The sequence below is a fragment of the Apiospora kogelbergensis genome (genome assembly GCF_038363985.1).
Source record: "Apiospora kogelbergensis strain CBS 113332 chromosome Unknown utg000009l_segment0_segment0, whole genome shotgun sequence".
Lineage (NCBI taxonomy): Eukaryota > Fungi > Ascomycota > Sordariomycetes > Amphisphaeriales > Apiosporaceae > Apiospora > Apiospora kogelbergensis.
Genome location: NW_027117426.1, coordinates 938,766 through 956,396, shown reverse-complemented (window position 1 = coordinate 956,396; position 17,631 = coordinate 938,766). Strand labels below are relative to the sequence as shown.

Genomic DNA, 17,631 nt, shown 5'->3' with positions numbered 1-17,631 from the left:
TGAAAAGGATGCAACTCAGATCCCCGTCCATGAACAGGCAGGGATTTGACATACTTCATTGGCTGTTTGAGCTGTATGTAGTCGCCGCAGCCAGTTTTCCACCCCTGTGCCCTGAGGTATCCCTGCAACAGCTTCTAGTCTTTTTTTTTTCCCTTTGCAACATCAGCAACGAAAACACACCATGCTGATGGGCAGGTCAACATCATGTGGATCATGACGTGACAGCTCTTCTGCTTTACCCCTCTGTGCATTGAGGGGCTAAAGACAATAATGGTGGTCAACATCTTTGCTCAGGTAGTCATTTGCAAGTCGACGGATGCCACACTCGTGGATAAATAGTACATCGATTGGTGACCTTGGCCAAACAAGTAATGCTTGGCGATCTGACATGCCAAGACTCCCCTTGCTTTTTTCTGTCAACCCATACGCTCTGGTTGTCGACTGCATACGATGGCTTAAGGGAGTAGGAGTAAGGATAATGGGCCTGGTCGTACACTGTGAGGCGAAAGACCGATGTACATAGATAGGAATCAACATGCCTGCCTGCCTGCCAACCCGAGTAACATGACAGGTGACAGACAGACAAGCACATTTCACGCCGAAAAGCAGAAATGTTGCATTCCCACGCCAAGAGCTGACAGGAATCTAGGATTTCGAGCGATGGTGCAACTGCAACTGTGGGCAATTTGGACACACGCGAGGGGCAAAGGGCTGAGGGGGTTTGCCCGTCAGCGATTGGCTGGGCCTGGATGTCGTCACCCGTGGTACGAGCAAATAAGAATACGTGCCGGTAGACGCGCCCGTTGGTGTGGTTTTCCTACAAGCCGCGTTCTGGGCCGCCCTTGGCCACACGGGCGGGCTTGAGGGTGAAATTACCCCGAATAGAAATAACATTAACCACACCAAAATCGCGTCTATCTCGCGTCATGAGGCGTCGCCAATCCCAGCGGAGCGGCACGGGAGTTGCGTTTTTTGGCCCATCCACCACTATCCAGAGCCACCGAACAAAGGGACGCCTCGCATCATCCTTTTTCATCAAAACCATGCCGATCACGCCAAAGTCAGCCCGCCACCAAGGCGCGACCGGCGCCTCGATATAATAGGTAGTGAAGTGAGTGCATGTGTCTATTCTCGAACAAAAGCACGAGCAATTCTAGAATAACCAACTATCATTCACTTGGCACGTGTCGATCCCCCTTAAGTCTGTCCGTGGATGGGATTCGTTAGATTCGGAGCAAAGCCCACCACTTCCACAGACGCGGAGCTGCTGTTCGTAGGCGTGTCCACACATGCTCCGTACAGGAGCGATGAATGTTCTCTTCGAAAGGGGGCAACCTTAAATGTCGCTAAATCTCCCCTGAACGCTCTACTACTGTGATGGCGCACCTACCTGGTGAGTTGGCAAGCGATGCCACATAATATATATTATCAAGATGCGGCTAAACGGGTGTTCCCTGAAGCACAAAGCAGTGTGCTGTGTACTACCACCTTCCTGGGCATTATATCAAGCCTCTTAAGAATGTCGGCGCTCTGGAATACGAGAAATACTGTACGTCCGTGCCATAAATTACACTGTGCGTCCTTGCGTCGATTAGGTAAGGAAAGGCAGTCAATAAGCTTCTCCCCAGAAAGCAGAAAACTCCCGTTATCCCTGAATACCATGCCCCCGAGCCGGATCGACTCGATCACAACATCACACCACAACATTCTACTGTTCTGACTTGTGTCTCTTGGCGGTAAAAGCCAAAAGTCGCGCTGCAACTAAACAGGTATAGGTATAGTCAGTACCCCAAGTCTCAACGTATATTGAGCAGCTCACAGTGCTTGGAGTCCGACCGAAGTAAGACGCACACTGTATTTTGCACTGTAACGTGACCCCACCATCGACGACATCTTATGAATATGTACTAGGAGATGCAAAATTGGCAGGAGGCAAATGCGCATATGTTGTGCAACTGAAGACACCGCCAGCGCACACTGAACCTTGGTATCCCGTAGATCTTGAAACGGAATTAGATAGAGGCAATCGTGCAGAGGGCGTCATCGAAAGTCTCAGATTTATTGTTTGCCTGAGTTGGGCTTTTTGCGACATTCTTCCTTTTTCCACCCCGCTGTCCGAGCAACAGGCAACGGCTACTCGCACATAGCACGAGTCCTACCAGCCCCTTGCTCCTGCGAAAAGTCGATATCCCGGTCGTCCCAGTGCCATTCACCAAGATGGAGGCTGAGATTAGAGCCGTGCTTCCGGACTTGGACCCGATTCTCTCCGAGTATTCCGTGGGCTACCTGCGACATGCATCGACCACGTGGACTGATGAGGAGGAGGCAACTGGACTGTCGCCCCTGGCTGATGCCGCCATCGCCATCACTGAGCTTCTGATCTCCGCTGCTGGCAATGCTACTGGGCCCGAGCAGGACAAGATCCGTAGCCTGGTTGCCAAGTGGGTTGAGAAGTACGAGGCCGCCAACAGTGAGAATGGCGGGCGTAAGGGGCCCTCGGCCATGAAGCGTCTGGACCAGGCCATCCAGGTCGGCACCCAGCGGAACATGTCCTCCACTCTTGCCGTGGCGACGGGCAGCATCGATCTGGAGTCGGCCAACGCTCGCAAGGTCGAGTCCAAGGTCGACCGCAAGAAGCTCGAGAAGGCAGAACGCAAGATCGCGGCCAAGCAGAACAAGAAGGAGTTCAAGACGGTCCAGTACGAGGCTTCCAAGCTCCTCAACCAGGTCGACGATGCCCAGTCGTACGAGGAGTTCTACATGGCTGTCAATCCTCTGCAGCTCGGTTCGAGTGGCGGCAACAAGTCCAAGGATATCAAGATCGAGAACATCGATGTTTCCATTGGTGGCCAGCGTATCTTGACTGACACCAATCTCACCTTGGCCTACGGTCATCGCTATGGTTTGGTTGGTAACAACGGTGTGGGTAAATCTACACTTTTGCGCGCGCTCTCGCGAAGAGAGGTGCCTATTCCTACGCATATCTCGATTCTTCACGTCGAGCAAGAGGTAAGTATGAGTGTCCCTCCCAGGATACGATAAAGCCACTAACCCGATTTCGTAGCTTATGGGTGATGACACGCCAGCCATCCAGGCTGTCCTGGATGCCGATGTCTGGCGAAAAGTCCTACTTAAGGAGCAAGCGGTATGTCGACGTTTTGCCGTATATAATCTCAATTCTTTAAGCCCTTTACTAACGCTGATTTAGGATCTTACTACTAAATTGGGCGAAATCGAGACACAGCGAGCGCCAATGGCAGATACGTCCGCCGATGCTGCCAGGCTTGATCGAGAACGCGAGGCCCTCGACACCAAGCTTGGTGACGTGCAAGGCAAACTGGCCGAGATGGAATCTGACAAGGCCGAGTCCCGAGCAGCCAGTATCCTTGCTGGTCTTGGTTTCTCAGCCGAGCGCCAGCTGTTTGCCACCAAGACCTTCTCTGGTGGTTGGCGTATGCGTCTGGCTCTTGCCCGAGCTCTGTTCTGTGAACCTGATCTGCTACTTCTTGACGAACCGTCTAACATGTTGGATGTGCCGTCTATCACTTTCCTTTCTAACTACCTTCAAACATACCCCAGCTCGGTGCTCGTGGTGAGTCACGACAGAGCCTTCCTTAACGAAGTCGCAACCGATATCATGCACCAGCACTCCGAAAGACTCGACTACTACCGCGGTGCCAACTTCGAGTCTTTCTACAACACCAAGGAGGAGCGCAAGAAGATCTACCAGCGAGAGTACGAGAACAACGTGGCGGCGCGTGCGCATTTGCAAGATTTCATCAACAAGTTCCGCTACAACGCTGCCAAGGCCGCCGAGGCTCAGTCCCGTATCAAGAAGTTGGAACGCATGCCTATTCTGGAGCCACCAGAGGCCGAATACAGTGTCAAGTTCAAGTTCCCCGACGTCGAGAAGCTCTCGCCTCCTATTATCCAAATGACGGGCGTCACCTTTGGGTACTCACCACAGAACACGTTGCTCAAGGATGTCGACCTCGACGTTCAGCTCGATTCTCGTATCGGTATCGTTGGTCCTAACGGTGCTGGTAAGACTACGATCTTGAAGCTTCTCATCGGCAAGCTGGCAGCCACCACGGGTCTGATTTCGCAGAACTCTCGTCTGCGCGTTGGATTCTTCGCCCAGCATCACGTCGACGCCCTCGACCTCACCATGAGCGCCGTCAGTTTCATGGCGAAGACGTACCCCGGACGCACCGACGAGGAGTACCGCCGCCAGCTCGGCGCCTTCGGTATCACCGGCACGACGGGTCTGCAGAAGATGGAAGTGCTGTCCGGAGGTCAGAAGTCGCGTGTCGCTTTCGCGTGCTTGGCGCTGACCAACCCCCACATCCTCGTGCTCGACGAACCGTCCAACCATCTCGATATCGAGGCCATGGACGCGCTGTCCGAGGCGCTGCGGGAGTTCCAGGGAGGTGTCCTCATGGTTTCTCACGACGTCACCATGTTGCAGACGGTGTGCAACAGCTTGTGGGTGTGCGAGAACGGAACCGTCTGGAAGTTCCCCGGAGACGTCCAGGCGTACAAGAAGAGGATCACGGCCCAGGCGGACTCGTCTGGTGTCGTCAAGGCCCATTAAGTGCATGTCATAGAAGAACTAGTATGCGAGATATGAATCAACTTGATGGTTACAGTGTAGACCTATGATATATTCTGTGATTGTAAGAACTGGTAGCCCAGCGCCCAAGTATCTTATAGTAATATCTTTACGTGCTATTGATGTCTGTCAGAGGGGCGTTGTGGTTCTCCTTGAAAGCGACAGTGTCGTGTTTGTCTCGTATCAAGGTTTCTCACGGTGGCAGGCCTGATGCATGGCAGGATAACTTGGCCACGATTCAAAATGAAGTAATGAACAATATTTCTAGCTTGCCATTAGTGTCCTGCCCAAACTAGAATATATGAACGACTACGCTCAACTCAGCCGCACTTGAGGTAACTGACAGCGACTTATAATAGAGGTCAGGAGTGCTATACGATATATTATCTTCATTTGTATAGACTCGCATTTGTTATACCTTCCCTTGCAGCATCCCCCTCGAATATAGTACTTCGCTTTTCCCTACGGCTGCTAGCATTTTGTCTTCCAATCTTGGCCGTATTGGGACACTCGTTTACCGTATCTCCCCTCCGCTGCTTCTCTACGGGTCATCGTTTGGTTTGAAATCCTAAGTATGGCCGTGGGGTACCAAGTATATTATTTCCTGCCCCTTTTCGTATTCATCCCATGTGAATGGTCATCACAGTATCTGCTACCCGGCCGGGCAAGTATGAAGGGCGTGATAGGTTATGCGGGTTAACTGGCTACTTAGTCTTATCGTGTTTGAACTAATGCTTTCTAAAACAGCGGAATACTAATGGTGGACGAAGGCCTTCGGACATAGATCATGAAAAAAGTTGTATCGTTTTTAACTCCGGCTGTGCCATCGTTGAGGGTTTTCTTCACTTTTATTACTACAGTGGATTTCTCGCTCATTAGTAACCATAGAGATCCCCTTTACCATGGAAGCCCGGAGACTGATGCAGATACACTGCCAAGTGTGATGGCCACTCGGAAACGGCATAAACTTGCACCGCTCTCATGTAATTGACTAACCGTCCCTCTTTACATGTGGACATCGATTCTGAGATCGAGTGTCTGGACGCCATATCCTACTGCTTGCATATGCGTACTGGTTACTGTCTATCGCGAGCCTGGATCATAGAGAGAAGAGTTATTAGGCCTTGTCGTTGCTGTGAGAAAGGATTCCAACCTCGTCAACGCCGAGGTCATGCCCACCCTGTTAAGCCCCATCGCTCGTGATCCTCGACCCTTCCTATAGGTATCGCCAAGTGCTCTGCAGACCAGACACGAGATAGCAGGCCATATGGCCCTGCGTTGGCTCGGACCACGACAGATCTGGAACAAACTATGGAGGGTGCGTATGAGCCCGGATACTGACCTGGGAGGTTCTCATAGTAGCCAGCAAGGACCTTTCAGAACCAACCCGGAGGCCACACACGCACACATACAGAAGATAGGTTCTCTATCGCAGGCCCCTATGCACCCGCAACACCACCTGCTATGATGCAGTTGAAGATCTAGGTATAAAGACAGACACGCCATGAAAAGGGGGCGGCGTATGTTAAAGATGGAACAGGGCAGCAGGGACTTCAACACTACCAACAGTAGTTGCTACCCCGAGCGAGGGAAAGGGGCGCGCGCTCGTCAAGACAAAGTGAATATGCCTCAGGTCATCCCTTCTAAGTTACTTCCACGAGTTCGTATCGTCCGATTTAGGATATGATATCATTCAATTTCGGATAATAACCCATGAATTGAGGGCTCCTTTTGAGTGAAAGACATGAAGGTATGCAATGCAGCGAAACTACGAGGCAGTGTGCCTCCATCCTGAAGAGCGCAGAGGGGCTATGGAATGGGTGACTGGAGACACTTACTACACAAGTACTTTATAAATCTGTTCATCGATGGGTGCGCACACAGCATGGATGCGATATGTCGGCACTGATACTAATTCGTCACAATTGGGGCAAGGAACGTTATGAGAATACAACGAAGAAATCCGATTGAAACCGCTAATGCGGCTGCTAATGATACTAGAAAAACATTGTCAAGCACCCCGAGTGCGACAGAAAATAACCGTAACCTTGTAACCACCACACCTTATTTTAATTCCGGAAACTGAGCCGGAGAAACAGAAAAAACCACGTAAGAAATACATGGGAAAATAATGATGGAAATACCAGGAAATCCGCGGCAAATAGTACAATAGTCCGATATAAATCAAGGACAATGCACTACTGCCTCCATGAGATGAGGTGACTAGGCCAAGGGCCTGTCCCTCCAGTTCATCCGAAGAAAGAGCACATCAACATGCCTAATTACCAATGCCTCATGAGCCACCTGATCGGCTCATGGCAATACGCTTCCAATGATCACGCTCTTGCTCTAGCTTGGCAATCTTCTCCTCTAACTCATCGAAACGCTGGGCCTTGCGCTCTCGAGACTTACGGGCAGCAAGAGTATTGCGTGCTCGCTTCAATGCGGTGGTGTCCGAGGGATCATCAATGATGATCGGTGGCAGAGGCTTGTCTCGCCGGCGAGCATTGACACCAGAGACAGAAGAATGACGTCCATGAGCAGGAGGCGAGTTTCCAGACTTGCGACGAGGTTGAGGAGCAGGCTCCACTACCTCCAGATCTTCCGCCTTGTCGATAGGAGACTCGTCGAGGGCAGGCGCAGAGAAAGTATCTGCGACAGTAGTCTCCTGTGGGAAGAGTGGGTACCAAGGGTCGCTCGCGCCACTGTCAAAGTCGTTGCTGCCAAAGTTGGGGCTGACGTCAAAACTATCGATGTAGTCGGGAGACTCGTTGGAGAAAGAAGGCGAAGTCAAATTGGTGAAAGCCGTCGAGTTCGGTGCGGAGATGAGCAAGTCGTGGGGAGAGACAGTGCCAATGTTTGTCGTCGAACTCGAGGCGGAGCTAACACCAAAATCGTACGCACCGGCACCAGGGGAAGAGTAAGCCGGAGTGGCTACTCCCCCTCGCCCCAAGTGATATCTCCAAGCGCGTCTGCGTTGTGTGAGCGGATGACCCTTCTGGCAGGAGAAGGGATGTGTTTACCTTGCAGATCCATCTTGGTCGCGGTGTGGTTACCGATGTTTTGAGTGAACAGTGGGACAGGGGGTCGAGCAGGACGGTGCTGCTGTTGCTGATTCACTGCGATGGACGATGACGGAGCAGATAAAGATGCGTAAAACTGCTGGTTTTGGTTTTGAGCAGCGGGAGAGTTGAGCCGATTGGTGAATGCCAAAGAAGAAGTCTGGTGCCCTGTCGCTTGGATAATCTGGGCCACTCGGTGGTTCTGCAGCGAGGGAGAGTAGTCGCTGTTGTTGTTGACCTGATTTGATGACGAGTGACGTCGATTGTTGTTTAGAGATCCAAAGTTTGTAGTCGCTGCTGTTGCAGGCGATGAAACAGTGCGATTAGCGCTCGTTCTGGCGGGGGTTGTTGATCGAACAAAACGAAGTCCTGCTGATGTTGCGGCTGATATGGCTGTTGATGCGCGGATGTTGCCGGCAGGCTGGGTGAACTGGAGGGAAGCCATGGTGACTGATTGGAATCCGTGGTGAAGACTGTTAAGTCCTGGGGGAAATGGTGGCGGTGGTGAAAGAACTGTTGCGGGAGCTGCGAATAGCTTCGTTGAAGTTCAGATCGACCTGGGAAGGAAGAACTGAGGGGGAGGGTTGAGTGGAGTTAATTGTTTGTTCTTGTGAAGACTGAATTGTGACGTTGGCTACGGGGAGCACTGGGGAAGCTTGGAACGGGGGGGTTCTCTGGTTTAACGCATCTTGGATGGTACCTGATGTGTTTTCTTGTTTAGTGTCTGTATTGATTTTGGGGGTGAGTAAAAAAAAGAAGAGGGAAGGGGAAAAAAAGTTGGCGCAAGTCGGGATGCGCTGAGGTTTTTGAATGAGTGGGGAGGGAAAGGCTGTGTGTGTTGGTGGGATGGGCGTGGTAGGCAAGAACGGGCTGCGCGCCCGCCAGAATCAAGCAAGCACACACTTATTTTTTTGGCAGAGCAGCACAGCAATTGCAATTGCGACCCGGGTTTTTAGGGTGTAGGTTAGCAGGAACCAGTGGCCTAATTGGCCGCAGTTCCCTCCTGCCTAGCCCCTGTTACTGCGTCCCACTCACCCACGCACCCAACTGGCCCGCGACTGCGACGGAATCACAGTCGACAATCGCATTTGCGCGCTGTTTGGGATCAGCCCGTCGCCAGCTATGACTCATACTTAGCGTGCTTGGCACTCCCATCCTCCCGGGGTCCTACGCGCAACGCACTGTACTAGTAACGCAACCATTCCATCTTGCTCGTATTACCAGCCCGTATCCCGTCTCGCGTCTACTACAAGAACTCAACAGACAAAGATGCTACGAACATGCGATAAAAAGGCTTATGTAGCCCACTGGATATTGCGCACCTTTGGTGATAAATACGTCTGTTTGATGGGCTTCACCAACACGGAAGCCTTCAGTATATACTTTGACTGCGTTGGTTGATGCGCCTCGCAACTGGTTGCCCTTGCTAGCATGCAGCCAATCTCCACTGCATCGGCGTCCTCCCAGCATCTTCAATCCGGCGTGCCGGAATAGGCAACGGCCAAATTCCCATACCACGCCTAAGGTGCAAGCATTGTCCAGGATGCGCTCTCAACGGCGGGATATGCCATATTGGCTTTGATTTGTTCTCAATGGGTTCGAAGACGCTTGATTACATATACCCATGGAACCATTCTCACGAATCGGGGCAGAACGAGATGTAGATAATCTGGCCAAGTTCAGCTGATCTGATCTGAATGGTGCCTGCCTATGGTCATTTGGCATGGGGAAGATATGCTGAAGCCTGCAGAGATGGCAGAAACGCGGCTAAGCACACAGTATCAATAATCATGAGAAGACATTGGCTGCAACGATAAACAGCTGCCTGGGTTCAATTGGTAGCCTTAAAAGTTCCTAGACATGTGCCGCCCTTGGGCTTCGAAGAGGTATGCACTGCCCATGTCCGCACTGCCTGCCTCGGTGGCAGCATCTTACACAGATGCGTAGTGTACAGTAAGATCCGATTAATAATGTCATGTTCCGAATGTTGGGCCAAGGCGGGGGTCACGAATCACGATCCCATTTCTGATTACTTATAACGTGTTGCGTTACGTACGATGAGATGCCTCTTGCGCAAGGCAGCTATATTTATAATAAAAAAATAAAAAAAATTTAACCTACGGGGTAGATGCAAGTGGCTCCTGCCCCTGGTCTCGTCGCAAAGCTTCATCCATGATAGTCGGTTTTCGGAATTGACCTTCTCAGCAAATCAGATATCCCAATCCCTCCCCAACCTTCTTCATGTAGCAGTGCGTTGTGACTCATATGTACATACTCGTGAAGACCGGGGGTGCGCGGCTGGGGATGGATATCTTCCAATGTTTCATGCTTCAGTGCTGTAAGACCCCGTATTGCCAAGCCAGGCCAAAGCTCCGCTGCTGATGCTTGGCGTTCGTCAAACCTGCTCTCAACAGTAGTAAATTGCGACCTAAAACATACATCCCTAGGCCTACCTATGTAGGTCAAGTAAGGGATATCGTATAGCGACCCGACTAGTTTCGACAACAGGGCGTATAGGACTCTACCGTGTTTCCGCAGGACTTTCAATATCTGTCTCTCACCGAGCATGTAATCATGCACTAGTAAGTAGGAAGATACCGAGACAAAACTAGGATACTCATTGTGGACTCAATTTCCTGATCTATGGCACTATAGACTAGTAGTATGCGGGGTGCCAGGAAAGTTCCTCCGTCTTACGCTTTTTGCACCTCAAACCACGACCGCATTCGACCATTCTCGCGCATGTGCAAGTAAGCCTCCCGGGGAACAGATATACATTGCATACACCGGCTCCATACCAGCGTTATGAGCCCGCATATGCAACTCCGTGCGCCTGTTACCTATCCATCTACATGATCAGTCGGAGTTCGGGGGTCGCCCTAACTGTCGCCTATCCCGATTCTGAGGCCAATCCTGAGGCCAAATATCGGAGTTGCTAGTCGTCCTCTCCTTATCCTGCATGCGTTATTCCGCGCCTCCCGGCCTCATTCTGAGGTCAGCCGCTGCTGCGCAACGCATAGCGGATTATGCGAAAGCCCCAATAGAGCAGGTCCTACCTCTTGGGGGGTCAAATGGCCTCGGGTCTTGGAGAGCGTTATCTTCAAGCCCGCTCAAATCCCGCGGAAACCCCCAAGAGGCTTCGTCGCGAGAGGCCGGGCTGTGCGGTGGAAGCGGCCAATAGCCTCCCTTCCGGCTTGGGGCTTACGTGAGCCCACGTATCTGAACCCGTAGTCTCCGCGTGGACCCCTGTTACTTATCACCTCGTGCTCAATTTTGCGACCCGGATCATCGCCGCGTCTCGGCGGGGCCCGGGGAGGTGATTAATGTCGAGTGGCGGCGATACATGGACAATAATGTCGCAATTGGGTATCGTATCTCGTAGAAGGATGATTGTTGTCGAACATGCCCATATGCTGAATTAGAAATTGATCTTAATGACTGCAGCTAAAACATGAATAAATGAAAACTATATGGGTCTCCCTCCTTAGCATTATAGCCCGCCAGGCTTCCTAATATCTTGAGATTCATGCCTTATGTATGACCGTCTACTAACGACGACTCTGGAAGCCTACCATCCGTGGACACGCAACTCTCGCACCCGACTGCGACGAAAGAACCCAGGGCGTGGGGATATATACTATTCTCCCAAACGGATAGCGTGTTTAGGCAACTTAGCTTTCTGAGCACATTTAGTAGTTGTATTGTGCCTAAGTGTCAATATTGAACTCGAAGAGATATTAGTAGACCTATACTGCACAGCGATTGACAATATCATCTCTGCCCTATCTTGGAAAGAAGGTTGCATTGTCTATTAACACCTATTAGAAACCCCCCTTATCAAAGTTGCTACCACCTATGACCCTGAGCTAGGTTCAATGTGTAAATCAACGTACGGTCTCGTCGTATCCTACAAACAATTCTCTATATCCAGCCGGGCCAGATACTGGATTCCCCAGCGCGAGAAATTGGTCAAGCCTTAGTAAACCTCCCTAGAACCCCTTGACTTGATACCCTTTGACCTTGACTAGAGGTCGAAGGGGATATGCAAATATCGATGGGAAAGAATGTGACCACGATGTGAGAGTCCTGCTCAAAAAGAAAACGCCTCGAACGCCCACTTATGCCTTGTTTTCATCAACGTTCGTGAATGGAGGCAAGATTCCGTCGGTCTCGCTCTCGACTAGGGGCTGAGCCCCTCTGTAGCTTTCTGCTTGCCTTTTCCTTTCGGGTCGGAGGCATTCTATTCAAACATTAGTGGAGATCTATCAAATACCACATAAGTGGGAAAGACTTACCTCTGACACAGGCGAGCCAGAAATGGAAGATGACCCAGGAGTGGCATGCGAGCCGATGCTTGAACCAGCGGGTGCATTGGACGGCTCTGCAGTCGAAGCTTCAACCAGGTTGCTATCCTGGATGACGACTTCCTTTGCAGCAATTCGTCGCATGAGACTCAAGAAGCTGGAGTTTCTGAACTTCTCCGATTCGTCCGAGGCGACCGAGTCAACCAGTTGCTGGGCGACACGTGCAAGCTCCGTCTCATTATGGGGGTTTGAACTTGTTCGGGCTTGGGCTCCTGGGCTTCGGCAGCAAAATTCAAGATTTGATCTGGATTATAAAACTAGTCAGTAATACGACCTATACGTCCCTGATGTAGTAAGCATACCTCTATCAAGCTGAGAAGTGTCCTGGTTCGATTGCATCCACTCCTCCAAGGCCAGGTCGAATTCTTCATCGTTGATCTGTCGATCCATCATCTGCTGGGCACGCCATTCCTTCTGCTCTTTCAAATCCACTGCAGGACCGGCAGGTGCCATGAATCCCCCAGCTTGATTATTGAAAGCCCCAAAAGGTGCCATAGGACCCATCTGGCCATATCCGCTATTGGGCATAGCAAACGGGCCCATCTGCATGGGGTTCTGGTGCATGAAGGCTGTGTTGCCCATGGGCGATGACTGGTGTGCCTGAGACAAATGCGCCTGTGTCGAGGGCATGGCCTGTGCAGGCGGCCCATGAAGACTCATGTTCTGGAATTGGGAAGCCCAATCTCCTTGCATGTTCGGTTGTGCCATAGCAGCAGGGGGTGGAGGGCCCATGTAGGCAGAGTTCGGGGGGCCATGCATCTGCGCCATGGGCATGGGACCGAGATTCGGGGCAGCAAAAGTCGGGATTGCGCCAGGGCTGCCCTGGAAGCTGTTGAAGTGTTGGTTGCCGGCATTGGCAAGGTGGGAAGTAGGCGAGCGGAATGACTGTTTGAATGAGTTAGCAAGGAGTTCTGGGTAACTTGTGGGCACCAAAGAGAAATGGGTGAGGCGTTGGTGAGGGCCAGGTGAACAATGTGTTCATGTGATCAATCGCAAATGATAGCATAGGACTTGAAAAGTGTCAAAGTAGAAATGCGACAGATCCAAAATGTCTACCTACCTCGCCAGGCTGATTCTGGGCATGGATGTGGTCCTGCTGGCGCGAGCGATCCTGATCGAAATGTTGGGCCAGTCCTTTAGCGGCATTGGCCGGGCCGCAGAGGTTGTCTGCCATGATGATTCGGAGGCGGGCGCGAGATGCTGGGAGACAGTCGGTTGGAGAATATGTTGCTGGCGGGCGCGAATATTGCTAGGCGCGAAGTCCACTGAGCGTCGCCTCGGAAGGGAAAGGAGACAGAAGAGGTGGGTAGGTCGTCGATTGTCAGGTTGTGATTGTGGGCAGAATAAAGGTTGGTAAGTAATGACTGAGAAGAATATGAAGGTGGCACGAAAAGCCGGATTGCATAAATTGATGTTCAGACTGACGATGCTTGTCAAGCTCCCAAGATCCGAAGTTGAAGGGTCGCACGCGATCGCGCTGCTATTGGTGCTCGGCACAAAGACGGGTCTGACCTCCTTCAACGGTGATCTGGGGAAACGGCGGGGTGGGAATTACGTAGCCCAAACCGAGGTCTGATTTCTAGAGTCGCGTTTCAACCGAGAAAAGTGTGGCGTGGTAATTCCTTAGGCAATAATTTGGTGATAGTGAGTTGTGGCGCTCATGTGGCGAAGCTAGAATAACAGAGTGAATAGTAAATGCAATGAATGCAGAAGATCGGATGTCGGGTTAAGCAATTCCCCGAAAGATCGGGCCTGGGATTGGCTGGGTACAAGAAGGTAGGTACCTTTCTATGGTACCTATTGAGAGCAGTTAGCTACCCAGTGGGCAGTGGGGCTCTGCAGGTAAGGTGTCGGTGGGTTGGTACTGGCAACGTTGCCAATGTGCGTGAGGTCTGAGGTCAACAATTGTTCGTGTACCAGCTTGCCAGCAGCCTCTCAACACCACCAAGCTAATACTGAGAAGGCCATTTCGTATCAACGAGAACATTCACACCAACCATCCCTCAGCTCGCTATCCCAGCCATACAGGCTACATAGCTTACTTCCCGCCACTTGCGACACCGACCTCTACGTCCCAAGCGGGCCCTACTTCCAAGATGGTGAGCTTGCACCACCGATCTGGATCAATGTCTTGACACAGCTGACCCCTGGGAACAGGCGCAGGTTATATCGAACTCTGGCCACGATGATATGATTGTATGTCTCCCTCCCAGCTAGCTCTTTCCCCTTGAGCACCTGCAAGTACAGCGTACAGCAACACAAACACACAATGTCTCTGTCCCTGGAGTCTTCGGTCATCAACACTGACACTGTTCAGCATGATGCAGTCCTCGACTACTACGGTCGCCGCCTAGCCACATGCTCCTCCGACAAGACCATCAAGATCTTCGAAATCGAGGGCGAGACGCAACGATTGACGGAAACACTAAAGGGGTACGGCCACCTGCTACTGGCAATGGAGATCGAAGATGTGTTGTTGCTGACAATGGGTCTATAGTCACGAAGGTGCCGTATGGTGCGTGTCATGGGCACACCCCAAGTACGGAAACATTCTTGCTTCGGCAGGTTACGACGGCAAGGTCTTCATCTGGCGCGAGCAACAGAACCAATGGCAAAAGATCTTCGATTTTGCGCTTCACAAGGCCTCGGTCAACATGGTCTCTTGGTCACCTCATGAGTCCGGCTGCCTGCTTGCCTGCGCTTCCTCCGACGGAACCGTCTCGGTCCTCGAGTTCAAGGACAACAACTTCCAGCACGTCGCCTTCCCTGCCCACGGCTTGGGCGTCAACTCAGTCTCTTGGGCACCCGCCACCTCGCCCGGCAGCATCGTTTCCTCGGCCACCCCCGGCCAGGGCTCACCAATCCAGCGACGCTTTGTGACGGGCGGCTGCGACAATGTGCTCAAGATCTGGTCCTGGGACCAGGCTACTCAGGGATACAAGCAGGAGAGCGAGCCTCTTACCGGCCACAGCGACTGGGTACGGGATGTTGCTTGGAGCCCTACCGTCCTTCAAAAGAGCTATATCGCCTCGGCGTCGGAAGACAAGACGGTGCGCATCTGGACCAGCGACAGCAACAGCCAGGGCCAGTGGGCATGCAAAGTGCTGAACTTCGATGCCGTTGTTTGGCGAGTCAGCTGGAGCCTGAGCGGTAATGTCTTGGCTGTTAGTGGCGGAGACAACAAGGTTTCGCTGTGGAAGGAGAACCTGCGTGGCGAGTGGGAGTGCGTGAAGACCATGGAGGAGTAGGACCGAGAGTCAACAATAGCGCAAATTCAATCATGATACGGGGCATCGCCAGCCTCTACCACGAAAAATTAAACTGCAGCTCATAGAGAGACATGGCCTGACGAAATTATAGAAGCTTGGCTGCGTCATCTTCATACAAGGGGCTTTGGCAGGCGACAGAGAAACTGGGGTGAGAAGGAAAAGTCTTGGCGTGATGAAGCGTTGATATCCTTCAAAATAGCCAGAACGGGGAAATAAACTCCTATTCCAATTGCATTTGATCATATACTTTTTCCTTGGGAATGTTAATACATATATGACTTGCCGAGGAAGACTTGCACATTATGAATCGTTTTGCTATCTATGGTACAGTACAGTAATAGTTAGAAATTGCAGGCCTCTACCATTGCAGCCAAGGAGTCCATGATCAACCAGCTAGAGCCCTCTAAGCTCTGCGAGCCGCAGGCTCCAAGACAGGTATCACGGTCAGGATACCCATACCCGTCATCACACATGCGAATACGGTGAGTCCTAGGCCCCAGACTACGGTACTACCGCTACCGTCACCCTTGTTACCCGGAACGAAAGCCGATCGTCGTATGCCACCGTACCGCCCTCCACCCGGTGCTGCATTCCCCGTGCTCGAAGGCGTTGCTGTCCCGCCGCCATCACCACCTCCTCCGACAGGGCTGCCCGTGGATATCTCGGACTGCTTCAGGACCCAGATCTCCCCCGTGGCGTCGGAGCTCATGTAGACACGCCCCTGGCCGTCGATGGCGAGGCCGACGGGACGGAAGCAGGCGTCAGGGCAGGCGCCGTTGTCGGCATTGGACAGGATGCTGGACACGGCCTTGGTCGATGTTGGTGGCTCGGTGGGCTGGCCGTTGGAAAAGGTAACGGCGCTCAGCTTGTAGCCAGCCGGGTTGTCACGGTTCCCTGTGTTACTGTAAGCCTCGTTGCTTCACATTCATCGCTTAGGCATGTGAGGATGAAGAGGGGCGGGGTTACTATAGCAGAATGTCAGGTGAGGTCAAGCGAATTTTACTTACAGCTTCCATGAAACGTGATGAATGCTGTATTGCCATCACGTGCGAATTTGATATCCAGGGGCGCCATGTGAGCCTGAAATGTAAGTCTGGGAGATACCCGCTCCTTGTTACAGGTTGTGTCGTTTAAGGTACTGCTCTGGTTCTGGGGGAACTGGCTCCCGACTTTGAGGTCTTGGATATTTGGGATGTTGGTGTCCCAGAGCGCAAAACAATCCGGGTAGCCGTAATTGCCACCCTGACCTTCGGTGGACGCGTTCAAGAAGCCGTGAAAGTTGAGCTCCTCGCCAGGATTGTCCTGGTGCACATCGGTCCCATCCCTGGACATTTCGTCGACCGAGTTCTCGACGCTGAAGATGCCGCCGGTCGTCGGCTCCTCGGCCACGCCGACAGAGTTGCGCAGCCCCCAGCCCAGCATCCGGCCCTGGACGGCGTAGTCGTAGGGCGTGCTGGTGGCGTTGGTCATGTTGAAGGCGCGGATCTGGGAAACGCCAGTCGATACGTCCTTGGCTCGGTTATCGACGTTTCCGCCGCTGCCTTTGGAGACGAGGAGCATGCCAGGTTGTTTGGCGGACATCAAAAGCGTTCTCGTCGAATGCCCGCCCCCGTCCAGATTCTCGACCATGGTCTGGGCATTACCCTTGGTAGAACCGCTCTCAGGGTCATACGCCCAAGAGAGGACCTTGGCATCGGACGAGGCGAAGAGAGTCCTACCGTCATTGGAGAAGGCGATGCCGTGGTTAAGCTTGTATGCTGTTAGTACGCTGCGCTTGAAACTGGGCAATCAATCCCGTCCTTTAGCTACCTACATCTTTGTCGTCAACGACAGTGTCAGAGCCAGACTGTACGAGGCAAGTGCCCCCCTTGTCGTCGAAAGTCAGCCGCCTGATACCAGACCCCTGTTCGACGACCAGAAGGTGGCCCTGGGTATCGAAGACAATGCTCCGCGGCTTCTTGAGATCCTTTGCGATGAGCTGGGCAGTCCACCCTGATCCAACAACAGGGGCTTGATAGGAAGGGGTCAGGACAGTGGGGCAACCATGTTGCTGCGCAGCAATCCCGGCAGCGTAGAGCATCAAGGCTCCGGCCACAGTAGTTGACTTCATTGTCGAAGCAGGCCGTGTCGATACTGTGGAAAGAGCGTCTTGAAAGCCACCAATATATCGCCGTTCACCTCGCCTGGAGGTTGTAGATACCAGAACTAGTCAGATGGCTGGTGATGCAATTGACGTTTCAGCAGCCGAGACTGCCAGTTGCTCCTCTCGTGTAAGTGAGGCAAGTTCGGGGGCGGCAATTCTACACGGACTGGAAACGACTTTG

At 52.3% G+C, this 17,631-nt stretch overlaps 5 protein-coding genes across 5 annotated transcripts; 2 read left to right on the top strand and 3 right to left on the bottom strand.

Moving 5' to 3' along the window:
- Positions 1–2,217: 2,217 nt before the first annotated feature.
- PG998_013383 (protein GCN20) lies at positions 2,218–4,594 on the top strand (the record flags this gene model as incomplete). The annotated part of the gene is made up of 3 exons (XM_066880199.1): positions 2,218–3,009; positions 3,065–3,145; positions 3,209–4,594. 3 exons carry the CDS (start codon positions 2,218–2,220, stop codon positions 4,592–4,594), a joined length of 2,259 nt encoding a protein of 752 aa, XP_066724338.1.
- Positions 4,595–6,905: 2,311 nt separating this feature from the next.
- Positions 6,906–8,119, bottom strand: PG998_013382 (bZIP transcription factor domain-containing protein; the record flags this gene model as incomplete). The annotated part of the gene is made up of 2 exons (XM_066880198.1): positions 6,906–7,546; positions 7,636–8,119. 2 exons carry the CDS (start codon positions 8,117–8,119, stop codon positions 6,906–6,908), a joined length of 1,125 nt encoding a protein of 374 aa, XP_066724337.1.
- A 3,735-nt stretch (positions 8,120–11,854) lies between these two features.
- PG998_013381 (peroxin 20) lies at positions 11,855–13,212 on the bottom strand (the record flags this gene model as incomplete). Its single annotated transcript, XM_066880197.1, has 4 exons — positions 11,855–11,914; positions 11,970–12,250; positions 12,341–12,923; positions 13,099–13,212. The coding sequence occupies 4 exons, from the start codon at positions 13,210–13,212 to the stop codon at positions 11,855–11,857; spliced, it is 1,038 nt and encodes a 345-aa protein (XP_066724336.1).
- Positions 13,213–14,180: 968 nt separating this feature from the next.
- Positions 14,181–15,286, top strand: PG998_013380 (protein transporter sec-13; the record flags this gene model as incomplete). Its single annotated transcript, XM_066880196.1, has 3 exons — positions 14,181–14,234; positions 14,293–14,471; positions 14,536–15,286. Coding segments are annotated over 3 exons (984 nt in total), but the record flags the coding sequence as incomplete, so codon positions are not given.
- A 424-nt stretch (positions 15,287–15,710) lies between these two features.
- PG998_013379 (uncharacterized protein) lies at positions 15,711–17,417 on the bottom strand (the record flags this gene model as incomplete). Its single annotated transcript, XM_066880195.1, has 3 exons — positions 15,711–16,201; positions 16,315–17,056; positions 17,121–17,417. 3 exons carry the CDS (start codon positions 17,415–17,417, stop codon positions 15,711–15,713), a joined length of 1,530 nt encoding a protein of 509 aa, XP_066724334.1.
- Between the last annotated feature and the right edge of the window lie 214 nt (positions 17,418–17,631).